The sequence below is a fragment of the Rhinatrema bivittatum genome, chromosome 4, assembly GCF_901001135.1.
Source record: "Rhinatrema bivittatum chromosome 4, aRhiBiv1.1, whole genome shotgun sequence".
Lineage (NCBI taxonomy): Eukaryota > Metazoa > Chordata > Amphibia > Gymnophiona > Rhinatrematidae > Rhinatrema > Rhinatrema bivittatum.
In genome coordinates, this window is record NC_042618.1 from 140,225,756 (window position 1) to 140,248,306 (window position 22,551).

The 22,551-nt window shown below is 47.8% G+C and overlaps 1 protein-coding gene across 1 annotated transcript in view; it reads right to left on the reverse strand.

The window, feature by feature from the left end:
- The window catches only part of TTC6 (tetratricopeptide repeat domain 6), an 832,741-nt gene that overhangs the window by 100,671 nt on the left and 709,519 nt on the right, over nt 1-22,551 (reverse strand). The window contains exons 28-29 of the mRNA XM_029598902.1: nt 10,267-10,477; nt 9,168-9,320 (exon numbers count right to left, since the gene is read on the reverse strand). Of these exons, the coding sequence (XP_029454762.1) occupies nt 9,168-9,320; nt 10,267-10,477 (364 nt within the window). The remainder of the gene's footprint in view (nt 1-9,167; nt 9,321-10,266; nt 10,478-22,551) is intronic.

A 22,551-nucleotide genomic window follows, 5' to 3' on the forward strand; every position in this document is an offset into this window, starting at 1 on the left:
TGCATTATCTGACATTATCCAGACCACTTAATCCTGTAGCTTGCCGATGAACTACAAACATGCCAACCGGACCTCCCTGGCTTCCAGCTGATTGATGTTCCAGAGAGTCTCTTTTGCATTCCAGTGCCCTTGTGCTGTCAACTCTGACAAGTGAGCTCCCCAAGCATGGAGGCTTGTATCTATTGTGAGTACTAGCCAGGCCGGTGATGCTAGAGAAACTCCCTTTCTCAGATGATCCACATGTAGCCAACACTGCAGTTGGGAGGAGACCTCCATCGGCAGATGGAGTCAAATTGAATAGTCCTGAGACTGAGGGTTCCACTGAGACAGCAGAGCGCACTGGAGAGGACACATACGGCACTTGCCCATGGCACTACTTCCAGGGTTGCTGCCATTAAACCAAGTACTTGTAGGGTAGCACCATGCAGTCAGGTACAGAGAGTTCATCAACAGATGTAGCTGTGGCCATCAACTTCTGAATACCCGCTTCCTGCAGGAAAACCTTGCCCTGCTTCAATGTCGAACTGAACCCTGAGGTAATCCAATGACTGAGAAGGCTGAAGCTGCTTTTGGTCAAGTTCACAACCCAGCCTAGCTCCTGCAACAGGGACATAAGAACATAAGAACATAAGAAATTGCCATGCTGGGTCAGACCAAGGGTCCATCAAGCCCAGCAACCTGTTTCCAACAGAGGTCAAAACCAGGCCACAAGAACCTGCAATTACCCAAACACTAAGAAGAAACCCATGCTACTGATGCAATTAGTAGCAGTGGCTATTCCCCAAGTAAAATTGATTAATAGCCATTAATGGACCTCTCCTCCAAGAACTTATCCAAACCTTTTTTGAACCCAGCTATACTAACTGCACTAACCACTTCCTCTGGCAACACATTCCAGAGCTTTATTGTGCGTTGAGTGAAAAAGAATTTTCTCCGATTAGTCTTAAATGTGCTACTTGCTAACTTCATGGAATGCCCCCTAGTCCTTCTATTATTCAAAAGTGTAAATAACCGAGTCACATCTACTCATTCAAGACTTCTCATGATCTTAAAGACCTCTATCATATCCCCCCTCAGCCGTCCCTTCTCCAAGCTGAACATCCCTAACCTCTTCAGCCTTTCCTCATAGGGGAGCTGTTCCATCCGCTTTATCATTTTGGTTGCCCTGCCTCTGTACCTTCTCCATCGCAACTATATCTTTTTTGAGATGCGGCGACCAGAATTGTACACAGTATTCAAGGTGCGGTCTCACCATGGAGCGATACAGAGGCATTATGACATTTTCCGTTCTATTAACCATTCCTTCCTAATAATTCAAACTTATGCATCACCAGGCTGCTCTCTTCCAGCGACTTGACTCGAATCAGCCAGTTGTCCAAATACAGGTGCACCAGGATCCCATCCTTCCTCAATTCTTCTGCAACTACCACTATTATCTTAGAGAAGGTCCTGGGAGTGGTGGCCAGGCCAAAAAGGGCAGCACCCAAAACTGATAATGGTATCCCAGAACTGTGAATCACAGAAAATGATGCTCTAGTTGGATGGGAATGTGAAGATACACCTCAGATAGATCCAGAGAGGTCAGAAATTCCCCTGATTGCACAGCCATTATCACTGAACACAAAGTTTTCTATGTGAAAATGCATCACCCACAGTTGACCCCTTTGAGATCCAGGAAGGGATGAAAGGAGTCCTCCTTCTTGGGCACAATGAAATAAATGGACACTATAACCTCAGCCCTCAGACTGAGGAGCCCTTGCTATCGTGACCTCCACTTCCTGTTTCTTCTGCAGGGAATGCAGGGAGACACCATGAACATGTCCTAAGGAACACAGTGAAACTCTAGCACATATCCTTCTTGTATCGCCTCCAGGACCCATTGATCCGTTGTGATCTTGACTCACCTCTGATAAACATAGAAACATAGAAATGACGGCAGAAAGAAGAAGACCAAATCGCCCATCCAGTCTGCCCAGCAAGCTTTTACACTTTTTTTTTCTCATACTTATCTGTTACTCTTGGCCCTTAGTAACTTTTTGGTTCTATTTCACTTCCATCCTCACCATTAATGTAGAGAGCACTGTTGGAACTGCATCAAAGTGAAATATCTAGCTTAATTACAGCTCGATACAGTAAAGTGGGGCCGCGGTTACCCTGCTCCTAACCCGCTTTCTACTCACTTTCCGCCACGTTAGCCCTTCCTGCGATACACTATCCCCTTAACCCTTCCGCCCGCGGCATGTATATTCAGATGTAAACAATCCGAATTAGCTATTCCCTCCCATACAGTAACACGCGCCCCCGACTATCGCTATTTAACCCTGCCATTTTGCCCCACGTTTAACCTGCTAACTTACAGCCTACCCCTTACCCCTGCGTTAGAGGCAGGGGTTAATGGTAGACGGCAAACTTTCCCCCCAAAAGGAAACCTCTAAAAACCTAAAATCCCCTCCTCCCCTCCTCATGAAAGCGACTCGATATTATTTTCTGTTGTTTTCTTACCTTTTGTTGCTTTCTGCCCTCCCTTCTCTGCCGCCCTCCGGAGGGGCAGCCGGCGGCGAAAGCGGCTCGCAGCGGTCCCCCCCGCGCAGGTCCCGGTTCTCATGGCTTGGCAAAAGCAGTACAACAGCTAGGGCTCCAACGGCTTGCAGCGTTCCTCCCCCCCCCCCCCCTCCCCGCGCAGATACCGGTTCTCCTGGCTCGGCGTGAAGTGCCATCTTTGGCACAAGCGAAGCAAAGCCTTCTTTCGTTGGCCGGAGTGCCCGTCAATTTGGGCGCTCCGGCCAATGAAAGCACATAGACGGGCATGCTTTCATTGGCCGGAGCGCCCAAATTGACAGGCGCTCCGGCCAACGAAAGAACGCTTCGCTTCGCTCGTGCCGAAGAGGGCACTTCACGCCGAGCCAGGAGAACCGGGACCTGCGCGGGGGGGGGGGGGGGGGGGGAGGGAGGAACACTGCAAGCCGGATGGAGCCCTAGCTGTTGTACTGCTGTTGCCGAGCCAGGAGAACCGGGACCTGCGCGGCGGGGACAGCTGCGAGCCGCTTTCGCCGCCAGCTGCCCCCTCCGGAGGGAGGCAGAGAAGGGAAGGGGCTGAAAAGCAACAAAAGGTAAGTTGGCACATGTCGAGCCGCTTCGGGAGGAGGGGATTTTTGGTTTTTAGGTTTTCCTGGGTTAAAGTTGGGATCCACTTCCTGGTGCCTGTCATTTCAAATGTCATTTGAAATGACAGGTACCAGCGCACCCAGGATACTGTATAGGCGCTGTATTAAGCGCCTATACAGTAAAATGGGTTGCGCGGGCCTAATGCTTCCCCTAACGCTTTGCATACGCGGCTTGCATTTGCAAGCAATTTAAATAGAGTATCGAGCGGTATGTGATCAGAACAGTGCGTGGGGCAAACGAGGGTGCGCCCGGCACTGCCGCACTCTTTCTAACGCGGCCTTACTGTATCGACCCGTTAGTTAGGCGTATTAACCGCCGCAATAAGCAAGCTATACCCATGCTTATTTGTTTACTCAGACTAAGTAATTCAGTCCTTGTTGGTTGTTGTCTGTATATAGATCCACTTTTCTTAATTCCCCCTTGCCATTGAAGCAGAGAGCTATGCTGGATATGCTTAAAGTATCAGTCTTTCTCCCCTGCCGTTGAAGCAGAGAGCTATGCTGGATATGCGTGAAGTACCAGTCTTTCTCCCCTGCCATTGAAGCAGAGAGCTATGCTGGATATGCATCGAAAGTGAAGTATCAGGCTTATTTGGTTTGGGGTATGCTGGATATGCGTGAAGTATCAGTCTTTCTCCCCTGCTGTTGAAGCAGAGAGCTATGCTGTGCATTGAAAGTGAAGTATCAGGCTTATTTGGTTTGGGGTAGTAACTGCCATAACAAGTGAAGTATCAGGCTTCTCCCCTGCCGTTAAAGCAGCGAGCTCTGCTGGATATGCGTGAAGTATCAGTCTTTCTCCCCTGCTGTTGAAGCAGAGAGCTATGTTGTGCATTGAAAGTGAAGTATCAGGCTTATTTGGTTTGGGGTAGTAACTGCCATAACAAGTGAAGTATCAGGCTTCTCCCCTGCCGTTAAAGCAGAGAGCTTTGCTGGATATGCATTGAAAGTGAAGTATCAGGCTTATTTGGTTTGGGGTAGTAACTGCCGTAACAAGCAAGCTACTCCCTGCTTTTTTGTGAATGCAAATCCTTTTTTCCACATTACCTCTTGCCATTGAAGTTTAGAGCATTGTTGGAGTTGCATTAACCGTGTGTATGTTTATTGAATAAGGGTATTATCTCCAGGTAGTAGCCGTCATTCCCGCGAGCCACCCACTCTTCATTCACATCCTCTAGACTTTATGGATCCAAAGTGTTTATCCCACGCTCCTTTGAAGTTCTTCACAGTTTTGGTTTTCACCACTTCCTCCAGAAGGGCAATCCAGGCATCCACCACCCTCTCCGTGAAGAAATACTTCCTGACATTGGTTCTGAGTCTTCCTCCCTGGAGTTTTAAATTGGGACCTCTGGTTCTGCTTATTTTTTTCCAACGGAAAAGAAAGAGAGGCGTCCCCCTATCTCCTGTTCCCAGGGGTGTGTCAGCAAACATTTATAGAAACATAGAAACATAGAAATGATGGCAGAAAAAGGCCAAACGGCCCGTCCAGTCTGCCCAGCAAGCTCCCACACTTATTTTCCCATTCTTCTCTGTTTCACCGACCACCAAATTCAGGGCCCTTGTTGGTATGGTAACTGTTTGATTCAAATTTCCTGCCATCCCCTGCCATTAATGCAGAGTAATGGTGGAATTGAATCAAAGGTGAACCATAATGGTTAAGGGTAGTAACTGCCGCATCAAGCAAGTTACCCCAATGCTTGATTACCCAGACTGAACAGATCAATGCCTTGTTGGATGTTGTCTGAATGTAAATCCTCTTTTCCTCATTTCCTCCTGCCATTGAAGCAGAGAGCAACGCTGTATATGCATTCAAAGTGAAGTATCAGGCTTAATTGGTTTAGGGTAGTAACCGTCGAAATAAGCAAGCTACCCCCATTCTTATTTGTTTACCCAGACTGTGTAGTTCAGTTCTTGTTGGTTGTTGTCTGAATTCAAATCCTCTTTTCCACATTTCCCCTTGCCATTGAAGCAGAGAGCAATGTTGGAGTTGCATTAACCGTATGAAGGCTTATTGTGTAAGGGTAGTAATCACCAGGTAGTAAATGGCAACAAACACAAGTAGTTGAATCGGTATAAAAATGGACTTTATTGAATCTTGCCCGACTCTGGCCGAGTTTCGCTCATCCGAGCTGCCTCAGTGGCTTGAGAGCCACTTGAATTGGCTCAGATTAGCATGGATCTCTCATATCATACTTTAGAGAAGCATCAGCAAAAACTAACTATACAAACTGTAGAATCTGTTTTTATCAATGGAATCTCCTTTTTTAACCAGCCACTTTTAACAACACCGCTGTAAGCGCAATAGCGATTTAGTGCTACTCGCTGCTCAGCACTGAATGGTATAATGATGTTGTCTGAATGTAGTCACCAGGTAGTAGCCACAATTCCAGCAAGCCACCCCCATGGCTCTTCTCTTCATTCTCTTAGAGAATAGCCACTGCCATTAGCAATGGTTACATGGAATAGACTTAGTTTTTGGGTACTTGCCAGGTTCTTATGGCCTGGATTGGCCACTGTTGGAAACAGGATGCTGGGCTTGATGGACCCTTGGTCTGACCCAGTATGGCATTTTCTTATGTTCTTATGTTCCCATCCTCTATCCTTTATGGATCTACAGTGTTTATCCCATGCTCGCGAGTTTTCACTACCCAAGCCCACACCCCTTCTGGGTTGTCTGGGACGAAAGCACTGAGACCTACCAAAAGGCTGATTCCTTGAAAGGCCACTCCTCTATAGGGTCAAAAATGCTTAGATCCCATAATACTAAAGGAACGCGGTACCTGCTTCTTATCCTCTGGCAATCAAAGAAATGGTGATTCGCCCACTTGCTGGCCAATTTCTCCAACTTGCTCCTGAACAAAAGCGAGCCTGTACATGGCAATTTTGTGAAGTTAGCCTTGGAGGTTGCATCAGCTGATCAATTTCTCAGCCATAACTGTCACCTGGCTTCTATTACTGAAGGCCATCCTTCTGGCTGAGGTACGGACAAATCGTAGCCTGCATCTGCCAAGAAGGTGGCTGCTAGCTCCATAACTACCCTGAGGTTCAACCCCAGAGTCATCCACCTCCTGAGAGAGAAGCAAACAAGAGCAAGCCACCAGGGAACAGCAAGAAGCGATCTGCAAAGTAATTGCTACTGCTTCAAATGCTTGCTTAAGTATAGTCTCAATCCTCCTATCGTGTACATCCTTCAAGGCCGCTCCTCCCTCCACAGGAATAGTCATCCCCTGGGAGACTGCACATACAAATGCATCCACCTTCAGAAAACATAAACACTCTCTCTCCACTGGATTCAGAGGGTTCAGGCCTTCCAAAATCCTAACTCCTTTAAAATGATCCTCTGGGGCACCCCACTCAAGATGAATCAATTCTTGAATGGCTTTCATCACAGGGAAAAAACCAAAAGGCTTTATGTAAGGAAACCAAAATGGGATTTTTCTTTGGCTCAGACATAGAATCTGCCGCAGGTACACTCAGCATTTTCAAGGTCTGGGAAATCAGGGCTAGCAGTTCATCTCTATGAAAGATCCGTAGCATAGTTCTATATGGTTCTAATCCCGAGGAATTCCTCCATCCTCTAGAGAGTCAGGTTCAGCCTCATCATCCATTCCATTCGGATCCCTATTGGGCAGACCTGCTGCCAACTAGGTGTACTCTGGCGCTTAACAGTGGGACCAGGGCAGAAAGGTTCTGACCTGCAACTCTGCCCTGGGAGCATTGGACGGGGCTGAGGACTGCACCTGAAGAAAAGGATTGCAATTCCTGGAAAAATTCTACCCATGAAAATGTAGCAGGATCCATGCCAAAACCAGAAGGCACCTGAGGTGTATTCACTGAGCTACCTTCCTCCCAGTTAGGGGAGTTCCAAGATTCAAGGTGCCCCCTCCTGACCCATCTTTACCCAGACCTTCATCCAGCTAGGAAGAACCAGGTGTTGTGCCTCGTGGCCGCAGCCAACCTGTGACCGTGACCCCCTACTGAGTCGCAGTCAGGACCGCCGCAGCAGCACCAGGGAGCCCAGGCCGTTCGTTCCCACACCTCACCACGGGTCCCCATGGTTGATTCCAGCGGGGGAGGGCCCCCAGGCCTCCCCTCGCAGCGTCGGGCCGCTCTGCATTGCTTCTGAGATCCAAGATGGCCGCCCTGTCCTTAGGCGCGAGGCCCACACCACCTCTGCAGATTTAAAGGGACCTCGTCCTCCAAATTGCCTGCACCTGCTCCAATGGGCTAGGCACAGGGGGAGTATAAAGAGACTTCCTCCGCTCACTCCTCGACTTGGCAACGAACATAAAAACATAAGAACATGCCATACTGGGTCAGACCAAGGGTCCATCAAGCCCAGCATCCTGTTTCCAACAGTGGCCAATCCAGGCCATAAGAACCTGGCAAGTACCCAAAAAATAAGTCTATTCCATGTTACCGTTGCTGTAATAGCAGTGGCTTTTTTCTAAGTCAACTTAATTAATAGCAGGAATGGACTTCTCCTCCAAGAACTTATCCAATCCGTTTTTAAAACAGCTATACTAACTGCACTAACAACATCCTCTGGCAACAAATTCCAGAGTTTAATTGTGCGTTGAGTAAAAAAGAACTTTCTCCGATTAGTTTTAAATGTGCCACATGCTAACTTCATGGAGTGCCCCCTAGTCTTTCTATTATCCGAAAGAGTAAATAACTGATTCACATCTACCCGTTCTAGACCTCTCTTGATTTTAAACACCTCTATCATATCCCCCCTCAGTCTGCTCGCTTCGGTGAGTCTTCTGGTGCCTCTGGTTCCTGATTCCTGGTTCCTGCTTCTTCTCGGTGATTCCTCGGTGTGTGACTTCGGACTGGCAAACGGTGATTCCTCGGTGTGTGACCTCGGACTGGTAAGCAGCGATCCTCTAGTACTCGACCGCGGACTTCTTCTGAACCACCCGTCTTCAAGGGCCCACCTAAGTCCCAGCGGTCCAGGCTCCTCCCGGGGGGGCCGTGGACTTCCAGTGGTGAAGATCCAGTTGGCCCTTGCACCGACCTCACGCCTCCGCAACCTCTCAAAGGTCTACCTAAGTCCCAGTGGCCCGGGTCCCTACAGGCTCCTCCCGGGGGGCCGCGGGCTTCCAGTGGCAAAGATCCAGTTGGCTCTGCTCCGACGTCACGCCTCTTCGCCCCATCAACGGCCTTCTCAGTCTTCAGCGTCGAAGGGCCAGCCAGTCCCATCTTCTGTTCCACCTTGCCACCAGATGGGGGAATCTAAGGAACCATCTCCTAAGGTGAATTCAACCTCACGTCGGTCCAAGGGTTCACGATCCCTCCTGGTCATAACACCAGGCTTAGTGAAATCAGAGGAAGATAATTCTCCCTGAGCCTCCAAACAGCGCTGGCACAAGTTAGCGGGCACTCCAGGCTGAGATGCCCATATATGACAGGCAGCCTCCCAGAAGATACAGGTTAAAAACAGAAAAAATCCTAATTCTGTGACCAAAAGAAAAAATAGAAAAAACACAATCTATTTCCTCCAGCCTATCACCATAACTGGTGAGGCAGTGCCTCTCCTCTCTTGCTAGACTGAGGGCCTATCCTGGAGAGCACACTGAACATGTCTTTCCTTCATGGAAGCAAAGCTACACTGTCTCCTCATCACATGGGCTAACCACTACCTTGTGCCTAAAGGATTTCCAATTCCTGCCAGTCTCTTGGAGAGATGTAGTATTTAATGGCATGGTACTTCTGTAAATGTCTAACTCAGGACTGGGAGCTAGGACCAACTAGTGGAGATCAAGGTGTCTCTACATTTAAAATAATAAGTTTTGAATTTTTCCAGCTGTTAACATGTGTATACTGTACTGGAAGTTCTCAGGTGACTGAAATCATAAAAAGTGTGCACAACCAACCAGAAGAATAACAAAATTTACAGCAGAACACTGCCTTACAGTTTCTTAGTAATGAAGCATGAAATGGGGATATTGGAATAATGACAAAAATATTATTCAAATTGTTGAAGCCCTTTAAAAGTAATTTCACCTTTAATGCTGCTGTTATATCTTGAAATGCAGCAAATGTATCCCCCATCTGCAGATTAACCACAGCTCGTCCCTCATATCCAAGGTGACATTTTGGATTAATATCAAGGGCAATTGTAAACTGGGTCCAGGCTTTCTGAAAATGTCCTTGTATCTGCAGATTAATTGTAAACACATCTGATGAAATGTGTACCATATACAGTTAAAAACATTTGCACCATAACAGAACAAAAGCCTTTATATGTTTCTTGCTTTCTAATATTTTAGCAAATGTAGTATTTGTGACAGATGTTACAATTATTATGCACTTTGTCACACTGCCCCAAAGATCTGCCTCAACTTTGTCCTAGAGGGGTTGAATTCAGGTGTGAAAATTCTGTTTTCAAGCCCAATCAATCACTGTTTCTGCAGACTTCCAAATAGGATGCTTATTAGCATGCAATGTGATAGCAAGCATAAATATTGGAAAGTGAGAACTGAGTTATGACCAGCATCTCATTTTACACAGCGCACTATAACATTATTATGACTTTCAGTCACTATAACCAATTTGAGCTGGATTAGAATTAGAGATCTAACATTGTACACATTTATACATTACATTTGTTATACTATTTATATAGTTTGATATAGTTTGATTAGAAAAGACATCCAACTGTCAAGCTTAAATCTAGTTAAGCTAAGATTTTCATTTCCTATTATATGTATTTATTTGTAAAAGTCTTTTCAGGTACTTGCTTTAGATTTTGTACTTAACATAGTCATAAGCCCACATAATAGGGTCAACTGGATCCAGATTTTCAGAACAGGTAATCCAGTCCTGGTTTTAGCCCACTGTATGTGAGGACTTGTAGTTCTGATTCCATATTGCAGTTCCTAAATAAAGCAAGACTAAATTCCTGCATGCAGTGGAATTCAAACAGGGCTGGATGAATCTGACCTGAAAATCTGGAGCTAGTTAGCAACCCTACAAGTTCTGAATCACCAAACTATATCATGTTTCATCTGAACTATGGAAATTCTTCATTGAGCACAGCCAGCTTCAACTTCCTTTTAAGTTTCTATCTGCTGCAATATGTCATGTGATCTTCATAAATTACCTGCAAGTTATACCCCAGGCATATGCGGGCTTTTATAGACAGTGGATTTAGATGCAATGCTCTCTGGAAATCTTTCTGGGCAAGTTTAATCCCTCTTGTGTTACTATACTCCATGTAGGAATTGCCTCGGGCAATGTAGGAATCCAGGCACAAAGGGTCAAACTTCAGAACCTGGGTAAATTTATTTACCGCTTCTTCAAACCGCCAGAGTCTAAAAGCAAATAAATATTTTCAAGTTTAATTCTTCACTACACACTGAAGGAAAACTTTCAGGCTGGTTTGATAATTCAGTGAGAGTACTCTATGTCAGGGGTGGCCAACTCCAGTCTTCCAAAAATAGGCCTGGCTGTCAGGATATTCATAAAGAATATGCATGAGACATACTTGCATACAATGGAGGCAGTACATGCAAATATAACTCATGCATATTCATTGTCGATATCTGGAAAACCAGGCTTGTTTATGGCTCTTGAGGGCTGGAGTTGGCTATGCTATTAAATAGGCCTCCTATGTTCCGTTCCCACCACAAACTCCAGCAAAAAAGGTCTAAGTTGGGAAAGCTCCTGAAGTAGCACTCACTGCTGATGGAAAAAAGATCAGCCAAGCATTGATAAAACTGATCATATTTCCATCAGAACTCAAAATGTTAAAATAGCCTCTTGCAGTTAGTTGATACTGCCTTCAAATATCTATCTCAGTGTTTCCCATCCCTCTCTTGAAGGCATATCTAACCAATAATGTTTTTTAAGAGATCTGTAATGAATAAAAAGGAAAAACTTTAGGAAAGGTAAGAGTTTTCTGGATTGTGTCTATGATATCATCAATTTGGCTAAAAGGACTATCCTTGATTAATTGGGAGAGAGCATACAAATTGCCATAATATTGGAAAGGAAAAGAAAATAGAATTTATTATTTGGACTTTAAAATGAACCATCAATATAAATTTACTAAAAAGAAGAAAGGTCATAAATGTACTTAAAAACTAAATCTGTAACATTTCATATTGAAACAACTAAAACTGTAAAGAATTTTCATCAATTTTACCATTCATCGGTACAAGTTATGTTAGAAACCATGCTTGATTCCAGCAAGATTATTATTGCTATTTACAATGGGCTTTACCTTGGGACATATTAAATGCAATGCACAGGGTCTAGAAGATAATTCTTCTCCCCTCTCAGAAAATCATGGACATTCAGATAATATAACAGCTTGGTAAGATTTCAATTGAAAAGTTTGAGTGGGAGGTGTGGTTCCTAGAACCTTTATCCAGATCTATCTGCCCAGGGGTTAGATTTAATATCTGCCCTCAAACTTTCTATGTGGTATAGCTTGACCTTATTTATTTATGAAATTTATATTGTGCATAGTCCATGAGATCAGAGCAAATTCCATAAAAACATTCATAACTCAGTAATAACAAAACAAGTAATAAAACAAACAAAAGGAGCAAACAAAATAAAAGAACATAAAAATAATTTATTTGAGTGTTTTATATACCGTCATTCCATGTGTGAATCACTAGTTCACAATGGTGTACAGGTTTGACACTCATAGATGGAGTTATGGAGGGAGGCATACACACAGCAGTTAAAAAGGGAACACAGACTGTAACTACAGAGGTAGGTGTTTGCGCTCGGGGGTGGACCATTGTCCTGAAGCAGTGGAGAATGGCTTCCTGGTAGGGATCAGGAAGCACCTGCCCCCAGGGAGCGGAGCACTGGAGGAGACAGAGGCTAGGATAGGCTTGTTGCGTCCGTCGGTCCTAGAAGGCTTCGCCCCTTTTGCCTCACCTTGTTCACGGCTCCTCCCGCTTACCTTGGGAAAATGGCTACTGCCGTGTCTGCAAGCCGCCCTCTCCAGTGTCCCTGGAATGGCTATGGTGCTGCCTCCTGCCATGTTCCTCCCAAGGGCCTACTAGGGTGCGCGCGTGCGTGCTACCCAAGTCTTTATTCCAGCATTGGCTCGAACTTCTGGGGCGTCCCCCTCATGTGACGTCACGCCATCCGGGTTTATAGCCTGTACTTGTTTGCTAGCTCACTGAGTTAGCATGGAATGGATTCATCCGGTCTAAGCTACTCTGCAGCTTCCGTGCTGCCGCTGGAAGCTCTCTCTCTGCCCTTCGGGTTATTGACTAACCTGGGTACCCGCTCCTCGGAGGCCCTCTGCTTTATTTCAGGTGCCTTACAGGGATCAGGTACTCGCTCCTCAAGGGTCTGCTCTCCCTGCCTCGGAGCCAGTATCATCTACTTCAACCTGGTGGAATCGCATAACTACGGCTACCATCTAGTAAGTAATCTAACTTTCAGTCTGTCTCTTCCACAGCACTGCCTTGCTGGGAAACGTACACCGGAATTCCCCTATACCAACGGGGTGAGAAGGGTCCCCTCTGCCAAGGGTCCCGAGACTGCTACATCCAGACTACCTCACTACTGCCACCTCTGGTGGTATACATCAAGCTGTGCAATAAAAGATCTAATTCTGTGTTTGTGCATCCTGAGTCTAGCCCAGTACTGTGGCTCCCCACGGGGCTCCTCCCCGTGGGCATGGTCATCTGCCACAGTACCCAAGAATCCACCCAAACACCGCTTAACCATAACAAAGCTTCACCACTGGAAGCCCGCGGTCCCCCCAGGTGGAACCTGTAGGGACCTGGGCCGCTTGGACTTAGGTGGGCCTCGCAGGGTCTCCTGGAGAGGTGGTAGACAGGCGTGCCCATGGACAGCAAGGGAGCGCAGTCGGACTTGAGACTGAGGTTCCGATGGAGCAAGGAAGACCAGAACAGCATAGGTGATGACAAGTCAAGGGACAGAGCCAGAATCAGGAGATGTAGTCAATCAGGCAGAGGTCAGAATCCGAGGGTCAGTCCGAGGAGTAGTCAGGCAAGGCAGAGGTCGGGTTCCAGAAGTCAAACGAGGTCACGAGGCAGGCAGAGGTCAGGATGCAGGCAATAGACAGGAAGGTCGAGGAACAGGCCGAGATCAGTACCAAAGAGACAGTCCAAGGGTAATACCTGGGGAGACGGACAGACAGACGCAGGAACAGAAGGATGCTGGAACAAGGCTGGAACAGTAGGATGCAGGAACAAGGCTGGAACGAGACTGGAACAAGGCTAGAACGAGACTGGAACAAGGCTGGAATGAGACTGGAACAAGGCTTAGTATGCAGTGACAATCATGAGAGGTCTAGAACGGGTAGATGTGAATTGGTTATTTACTCTTTCAGATAATAGAAAGACTAGGGGGCACTCCATGAAGTTAGCAAGTGGCACATTTAAAAATAATCGGAGAAAGTTCTTTTTCACTCAACGCACAATTAAACTCTGGAATTTGTTGCCAGAGGATGTGGTTAGTGCAGTTAGTATAGCTGTGTTTAAAAAAGGATTGGATAAATTCTTGGAGGAGACGTCCATTACCTGCTATTAATTAAGTTGACTTAGAAAATAGCCACTGCTATTACTAGCAACAGTAACATGGAATAGAATTAGTTTTAGGGTACTTGCCAGGTTCTTATGGCTTGGATTGGCCACTGTTGGAAACAGAATGCTGGGCTTGATGGACCCTTGGTCTGACCAAGTATGGCATGTTCTTATGTTCTTAATCTAGCACACAATGCCGACTCGATTGCCAAGGCAAGGAAGTGCAGGCAGGGGCTTCCTTAAGTAATTCCTTCAATCAGGAGCGCCGCAGAGCTAGGACCCCCCCTGGCCCTACAAGAGGCCATGCACTCCGCACACGTGCACGTAGGGGCGTGGCCAACACCATGGGAGGCACCAAACTCCAGTGTGAGACCTGATGCACAGTGGAAGGCCCGGCGACTGCCACCGCGGAACGCCGAGGCCTGGAGGTGCTTGTGGCTGCCGCTGGAGAGGCCAACCCAGGACCTGCAGAGACGCCAGAGAGGTGAGCAGGCCCGTATGTGGGCCGGACACGGACGGGGTGAGCAACAGTACCCCCCCTTATAGGCCTCCCTGTACACGGCCGTGGTTTGTCAGGATAAGTCCTATGGAAGGTCTTCAGGAGCTCCTTATCAAGAATGTTGTGGGAAGGTTCCCACGAGTTCTCCTTGGCCCCATAACCCTCCCAGGCTAGAAGGTACTCCCCATTTCCCACAACTCCGACGGACATCGAGGCCCTCTCTTACCTGAAGAGATGTATCTGGTTCTGCAGAGACCTGTGGAGGAGAGGGAACTCTATGTGAGGGCCAGGAGAGATCCAAGGGCTTCAGCAGCGAAACATGGAATGTGTTATGGATGCCCATGGGACATGGCAGCTGGAGCTGATATGATACTGCTCCAACTCTTCAAATCACTGGAAACAGGCCGATGTATTTGGGAGCCAACCGGTGAGAGGGAAGCCTCAATCTTATGTATTGGGTGCTCAGCCATACCTTCTAGCCAGGGCGGATGAGTGGAGCGGGACATCTATGGGCATCAGAAGTACGCTTGGAACGTTCAGCGGCCTGGGTGAGGCATTCTTTGACCTGGTTCCACACCTGACGAATGGTGTGGGCCATGGATTCCGCAGCTGGAGAAGGAACAGAGGAACTGGGAGTGGCAGCTGAGGTTGTTGTCCGAATACCATGGAGAATGGAGATACAACAGTGACCACAGCGACGTGGGAATTGTGCGACAGCTCAGCCCAGGGGAGGAGATCAGACCAGTTGTCCTGCTGATCATTCACATAGGAATGGAGGCATGTCTTTAAGGTTCAGTTGGTCCTTTCAGCTTGACCATTGGCCTCTGGATAATAGGCCGACGTGAAACTCAAAACAATGTTAAACTTCTTACATAGGGAGCGCCAATACCTGGTGGCAAACTGTGGTCCTCGATCAGATATAATTTCCTTTGGGAGTCCATGGAGGCGGAAAATATGTTTCAGAAAGAACTTGGCTCATTCTGGGGCCGATGGGAGTCCCGGCAAGGGAATAAAGTGACCCATCTTCGAAAATCAGTTGATGATGACCCAGATTATGGTATTGTTGTGGGACGGAGGCAAGTCCATGATAAAGTCCGTTGAGATCCTAGACCATGGCTCGGTAGGTGCTGGCAGTGGTTGGCGTAGGCCCCAAGGCCATCTGGTAGGCGGCTTCTGTTGGGCAAAGACAGGGCATGAATCTACATAGTTATGAGAGTCTTGCACCATGTTGATCCACCAGAAGTGTCTTCGTAACATCTCTAGGGTCCTGGCACGACCCGGGTGTCCTGCCAACTTGGAATCATGAGCCCATTTCAGAACACGTTCACATAATCTACGTGGAACGAAGGTTTTCCCAGCTGGAACTGTAGTGGTCACGGCAAGGGATATGTAGGCAGGATCTATAATATATCTAGGAACGTCAGGGACATCTTCAAGTTCAATTAATCTTGAAAGTGCATCCGCACAGACGTTCTTGGAAGCTGGGTGATAACTGAGAATGAAGTTCAAAGAAGAGCTCCCATCGGGCTTGTCGAGGGTTCAGGAGATGAGCTTCTTTAAGGTGCTCAAGATTCTTATGGTCGGTGAAAATGGTAAACTTGTGTTGTGCCCCTTCCAACCCGGGGTGCCACTCTTGGAGCACTAACTTGATGGCGAGAAGTTCTCGGCCACCAACGGTATAGCGTTGTTCAATAGGAGAGAACTTATGTGAGTATAATGAACAGGTATCAATTACCCTTGGGAGAGAACTGGCTTAAGACGGCCCTTCTCCAATTGCAGAGGTATCGACTTCAACGATGAAAGGGATGCTTTGGATCTGGATGCTGGAGACAAGGACCAGAACAGAAAGCTTCTTTAAGTGTCTGAAAAGTGCTTGTGCTTTAGGAGTCACACACGAGTGTTAGCACCTTTCTTGTCATGGCATGTTAGTGGAGCAACTAGGGTAGAATAATTGACAGTGAAGCTCCGTAATAATTGGTAAAGCCAAGGAAACATTGCAAAGCTCGTTGACCTACTGGCTGGGCCAGTCTCTGATCCCCTGGACCTTTTCTGGATCCATGGAGAAACCTCGATCGGATATGATATACCCTAAGAAGGGTAAAACGACTTGCTCGAAGAGGCACTTTTCTAACTTGGCGTAAAGATGGTTTTCGTCTTAGATGCTGGAGAATAGTCCGAACATGATCTCGATGAGATTCAAGGGTCTTTGGAGAAAATCAGGATTCGTCAAGGTATAACGACTACAAAGGAGTATAAGAGGTCTCGAAGAATTTCATTCATAAGGCATTGAAACACTGATGGGGCATTGCATAGCTCAAAGGGCATCACAGTGTATTCATAGTGACCACTCCCGTGTGTGAATGCGGTCTTCCAGATGTCTTCAGGTTGGATGTGAACCAGATTGTACGCACCCCTTAGATCCAACTTGGTGAAGATCCATGCCCCTTATAGGTGATAAGGGGCAGGGGTATCAGTCTTTTGCAGGTTATGGCATTGAACTCTCTGTGTTCAAATACACTGGCGTAGACCGCTGTCCTTTTTCTTAACAAAGAAGAAACCCGCTCTGGCAGGAGAATTCAGAGGGATGAATTAATCCTTTTTCTAGGTTCTCTTTATATACTCAGACATGGCTAGGGTTTCTGGGTGAGACTGGATAAGTTCTTGCCCTTGGGAGGCATGATGCCTGGCAGACGTTATATGGGACAATTGAACTTCCGCAATGGAGGCAAGGTATCCACCTTCTGCTTCGAGAAGACATCTTCAAAGTCAGCATACTGAGTAGGCAAACCCAGGTAGGGTGGTGGACTTCAGAACAGGGACTACAGGAGTTATTTGGTGTAGACATGTCTTCTGGCATTTGGGTCCCCACTGCACCAACTACAGGGCATGCCAATCGAACTGGGGTTCGTGGGCCTGAATCCAAGGCAGCCCCAGGATCACTGGATGTGTACAATATTTCTCCACAAGGACATATCCTCCTTGTGGAGAGTGCCCATGGTAAGACGGACAGCCACTGTTCGATGGGTGATCAGCCCCGGAAGGGGTTCCCCTTGAATGGAGGTGATTCGTAGATTCACATCCAATGGCTGCAGAGGAATGTTCAGAAGCTTGACAATGTCATCCGTGAGGAAGCTTCCACTTGCTTCCGGTATCAACTAGAGCAGTGGGTGGTGAGGAGTGGGCCACAATGTCCAGAGAGACGGGAAGCAGGAGTTGAGGGGCCGGTGACTGTAGTGCCTAAGCTCGGGACCCCCCACCGGGCTCAGGCGTTGCAGTTTTCTGGACGTGCCGGACAGAACTGCCGAAGATGTCCAGATGTGCCACAGTAAAGGCAAAGACCCTCCTTACCTCCTCCGACGGAGATGTTCAGTCGGAGACAGTCGCCCACGGTTCACCTCCATAGGTTCCACCACGGAAGAGGGTGGTGGTGCTGGAGTCTTGGCTGGAGGACTCGGGACATGCGTGGGGCATGGTAATCAGAGAGCGGGAAGCTTTTACTTCTAGGCACCTTTGCCGGAGACGATGAATCAATTTTCCCAGTGAAGGAAATCAGATCCTCTAGATATGTGGAAGCCTCACGGACGGAGAGTTCATCTTTGAGAGCACTGGGGAGTCCATCTAGGAAGATGGCTTGCAGGACCATCTTCTTGCCACCACAGGTCAGTAGCCAGGGTCCTGAGCTCCAACCGTATACTCAGAGAGGGTCCGCGACCCTTGACAGAGGTGGGGCATATCATGGCTGGCTACAGCCTGGCGGCCTGGATCTCCGAAGGTTTGCTTGAAGAAAGCAACAAACTCGGATAACTTGGAAAGTATGTGATTAGAGCGTTCCCATAAGGGAGAGGCCCATGCAAGAGCCTTCCCTTCCAGGCGGGAAAGGATAAAAGTCACCATAGTGATCTCCTTCAGCAAAAGGAGGGTTGCAGTGCAAATTGCATGAAGCACTGGTTGTGGAAGCTATGACAGAAGCATGGGGACCCATTGTATCGAGGGGGTGCAGGGAGCTCCAATGATGCTTTGGGTAGCATAGAGGCCGATAGACCCATGGGGTTGGCCAGAACTGTATCTTGAAGCTGAGAATGGAGCTCTTCCACTGAAGAAGCTAGTGATTCTAAAGCTTGATGATGTTCCTTGACTGTGGTGGCCAAACCCGGTCGGGCCCTGGAGGCGAGAGACTCTGCCGAGTCCATGGCCTTGGCAACCTGTTGTGCTCAGGGGTGGACCCTTGTCCTGGAGCAGTGGAGAACGGTTCCCTGGTAGGGACCAGGAATCACCTGCCCCAGGGGGCGGAGCACTGGAGGAGACGAGGCTAGGATAAGCTTCACCACTGGAAGCCCGTAGGGACCTGGGCCGCTTGGACTTAGGTGGGCCTCACAGGGTCTCCTGGAGAGGTGGTAGACAGGCATGCCCACGGACAGCAAGGGAGCACAGTCGGACTTGAGACTGAGGTTCTGATGGAGCAAGGAAGACCAGAACAGCGTAGGCGATGACAAGGCAAGTGACAGAGCCAGAATCAGGAGACGTCAGAATCAGGCAGAGGTCAGAATCCAAGGGTCAATCCGAGGAGTAGTCAGGCAGGCAGAGGTCAGGTTCCGGTGGTCAGATGAGGTCACGAGGCAGGCAGAGGTCAGGATGCAGGCAGCAGACAGGAATGTCAAGGAACACGGCTGAAGTAAGTACCAAAGAGACAGTCCGAGGGTACTACCTGGGGAGACGGATGGTAGAGATGTGAATCGGAACCGGAATCGGTTCCGATTCTGGTTCCGATTCACATGTGGGATTTTTTCCATTGGGCCCGATCGCGGTTTTGTTTATCGGCTGCGCCCGAGCCGATAAACAAAAATCCACCCGACCCTTTAAAACTAATCCTTTTGCTTCCCCCACCCTCCTGACCCCCCCAAAAACATTTTACAGGTACCTGGTAGTCCAGTGGGGGTCCAGGGAGTGATCTCCCGCTCTCGAGCCGTCGGCTGCCACTAATAAAAATGGCGCCGATGGCCTTTGCCCTTACCACGTGACAGGGTATCCGTGCCATTGGCCGGCCCCTGTCACATGGAGGGAGCACTGGATGGCCGGCGCCATCTTTAAAAATGGCATGGGCCATCCAGTGCTCCTACCATATGACAGGGGCCGGCCAATTGCACGGATACCCTGTCACGTTGTAAGGGCAAAGGGGCCATCGGCGGCAATTTTGATTAGTGGCAGCCGACGGCCCGTGAGCAGGAGATCGCTCCCGGGACCTCCACTGGACCACCAGGTACCTATAAAATGTTTTTGGGGGGGGTCGGGAGGGTGGGGGAAGCAAAGGGATTAGTTTTAAAGGGTCGGGGTGGGTTTAGGGGTTATTTTTGTGTGCCGTTTTCCCCGCCATCCCCCAAAACAATAAGAGAACCCCCACAATATATATCATGGGGTTTTCCTATCGTTTCAGGGGAGCCCCCGATTTCTGATGACTTTGAAAATATCGATGATATTTTCAATCGTCCGAAGCCCGATTCACATCCCTAATGAACGGACAGACTCAGAAACAGAAGGATACTGGAACAAGGCTGGAGCAGTAGGATGCAGGAACAAGGCTGGAACAGTAGGTTCCTGGAATAAGGCTAGGACGAGACTGAAACAAGGCTGGAATGAGACTGGAACAAGACTGGAACAAGGCTTAGTACACAGTGACAATCTAGCACACAATGCCGACCCGATTGCCAAGACAAGGAAGTGCAGGCAGGGACTTTCTTAAGTAGTTCCTTCAATCAGGGCATGCCGCGGATCTAGGATCCTCATCTGGCCCTTCAAGAGGCTGGGCAGTCTGCATGCATGAGTGTAGGGGCGTGGCCAATCCCACGGGAGGCGCCAAACTCCGGCGTGAGGCCTGATGCGCAGTGGAAGGCCCAGCAACCGCCACTTTGGAACGCCAAGGTCTGGAGGTGCTCACGGCTGCCGCTGGGGAGGCCGACCTGGGACCTGCAAAGATGCCAGAGAGATGAGCAGGCCATTGCGCGAGCCGGATGCAGACGGGATGCGCAACAATAGACATACACTTTGGAGATAAAGCAAAATTGCTTACCTTGTAATAGGTATTATCCCAGGACAGCAGGATGTAGTCCTCACATATGGGTGACGTCACTGATGGAGCCCTATTGCGGGAAAACTTTATGTCAAAGTTTCTAGAAACTTTAGACTGGCCCTGGGAGGCCACTGAGCATGCCCAGCATGCCATGATATTCTCTGCCACAGGGGTCTCTCTTCAGTCTCGTATGTAGCAATATGCTTTAGCAAAAATAAAATAATAAAGGTATAAGGCCCAACTCCGCAGGGTGGCGGGTGGGTTTCGTGAGGACTACATCCTGCTGTCCTGGGATAACACCTATTACAAGGTAAGCAATTTTGCTTTATCCCAGGACAAACAGGATGCTAGTCCTCACATATGGGTGATTAGCAAGCTAGAGGCTGAGTCATTGTGTAGTGAAGCAACAGTGAAGTATTGTTGGTGAAAAAGAGTCAGCCGAAGATCACAGCAGGTTGGTTGTAGAAGGAGTTGGGATTAAACTAGAAACAAGTTCTTTAAGACAGATTGTCCATAGGCTGAATCTTGTCGTCCTTCTTTATCCAAACAGTAATGAGCTGCAAATGTATGAAGAGAACTCCATGTTGCTGGTTTACATATGTCAAGGATTGGCACTGAACGATAGTGTGCTACTGAGGTTGACATCGCTCTTACTGAATGCGCCTTTACTCGCCCTTGTAGAGGAAGGCCTGCTTTTTCATAGCAAAACTGTATGCAGTCTGCTAACCAGTTGGATAGAGTATGTTTACCCACTGCTTTACCCGGTTTGTTTGGATCATAAGATACAAAGAGTTGAGTGGATTTCCTGTGGACTGCAGTGTGGTTTAAGTAAAATGCCAGTGCATGTTTACAGTCCAAGGTGTGTAAGGCTCTTTCTCCTTGATGGCAATGAGGCCTTGGAAAGAATGTGGGTAAAACTATTGATTGGTTCAAGTGGAATTCCGTAACTACCTTGGGAAGGAATTTTGGATGTGCACGGAGAACCATTCTGTCATGTAGGAATTTTGTATAGGGTGAGTACATGACAAGTGCTTGTAACTCACTAACTCTTCTAGCTGATGTGATGGCTAGTTTTCCATGTGAGAAATTTAAGATCACAGGAATCTATGGGTCCAAAAGGAGAATGCAAAAGTCTTGTTAAAACCAAATTCAGGTCCTATTCCGTTATGGGTGGACGAATTGGTGGTTTAAGGTGAGTTAAACCTCTCATAAATCTACTGACGAGAGATTGCGTGGAAATAGGTGCATCTCCCATCTTGTTATGGTAAGCTGAGATTGCACTTAAATGTACTCTTACAGATGAAGTCTGGAGACCAGAGTCTCAAAGATGGTATAAGTATTCTAGTAGAGAAGTTGTGGAGCAGGAGAAAGGATCAATACTCTTTTGCCTGCACCACAAACTAAACCTTTTCCATTTCGAGGAATAGTTCTTTCGTGTTGAAGGTTTAATTGAAGCTAGAAGCACTGAGATACATTGGTGGAAAGATTGAGTGGTTGTAAGATCAAGCTTTCAACATCCATGCTGTCAGGGATAGGGATTGAAGGTTGGGATGGCGCAACTGACCCTGATTCTGAGTTATGAGATTGGGAGCTACACCCAGACGAATTGGATCCCTGACTTAGAGGTCTAGAAGTGTGGGAAACCATACTTGTCGAGGCCAATATGGGGCTATGAGTATCATGGACCCTTTGTCCTGTTGTAGCTTCACTAATGTTTTGGTTATGAGCGGTATCAGAGGATACGCGTATAGTAGGCCTGAGGTCCAAGCGCGAGCAAAGGCGTCCTTGGCAGGCTGGTTTTTCTGTTTGTGTAAAGAACAGAAGTTGTCCACTTTGTGATTCAGGTGTGATGCAAAGAGGTCTATTGTCGGTTGACCCCAACATTGAAAGATCCTGGTCGCTACTGAGGGATCCAGGGACCATTCGTGTGGTTGGAATTGACGACTGAGTCGATCCGCTAGTACGTTTTGAATGCCTGCCACATAAGTGGCCTGGAGAAACAATGAGTGTGTTAGGGCCCAGGCCCAAATCTGTGCAGCTTCTTGAAAAAAGAGATACGAGCCCGTACCTCCCTGTTTGTTGATGTACCACATGGCTACTGTGTTGTCTGTTTGGATTAGAACAGTCTTGTGTGAAAGGCAGTCCTTGAACGCATGCAGCGCATAACGTATAGCCCGAAGCTCCAGGAAATTGATTTGAAATGTTGCTTCAAGTTTTGTCCAAGTCCATGGGTTTGGAGATTGTCTATGTGAGCTCCCCAACCCAAGGTGGATGCATCTGTAGTTAAAGTTATCTGTGGGACTG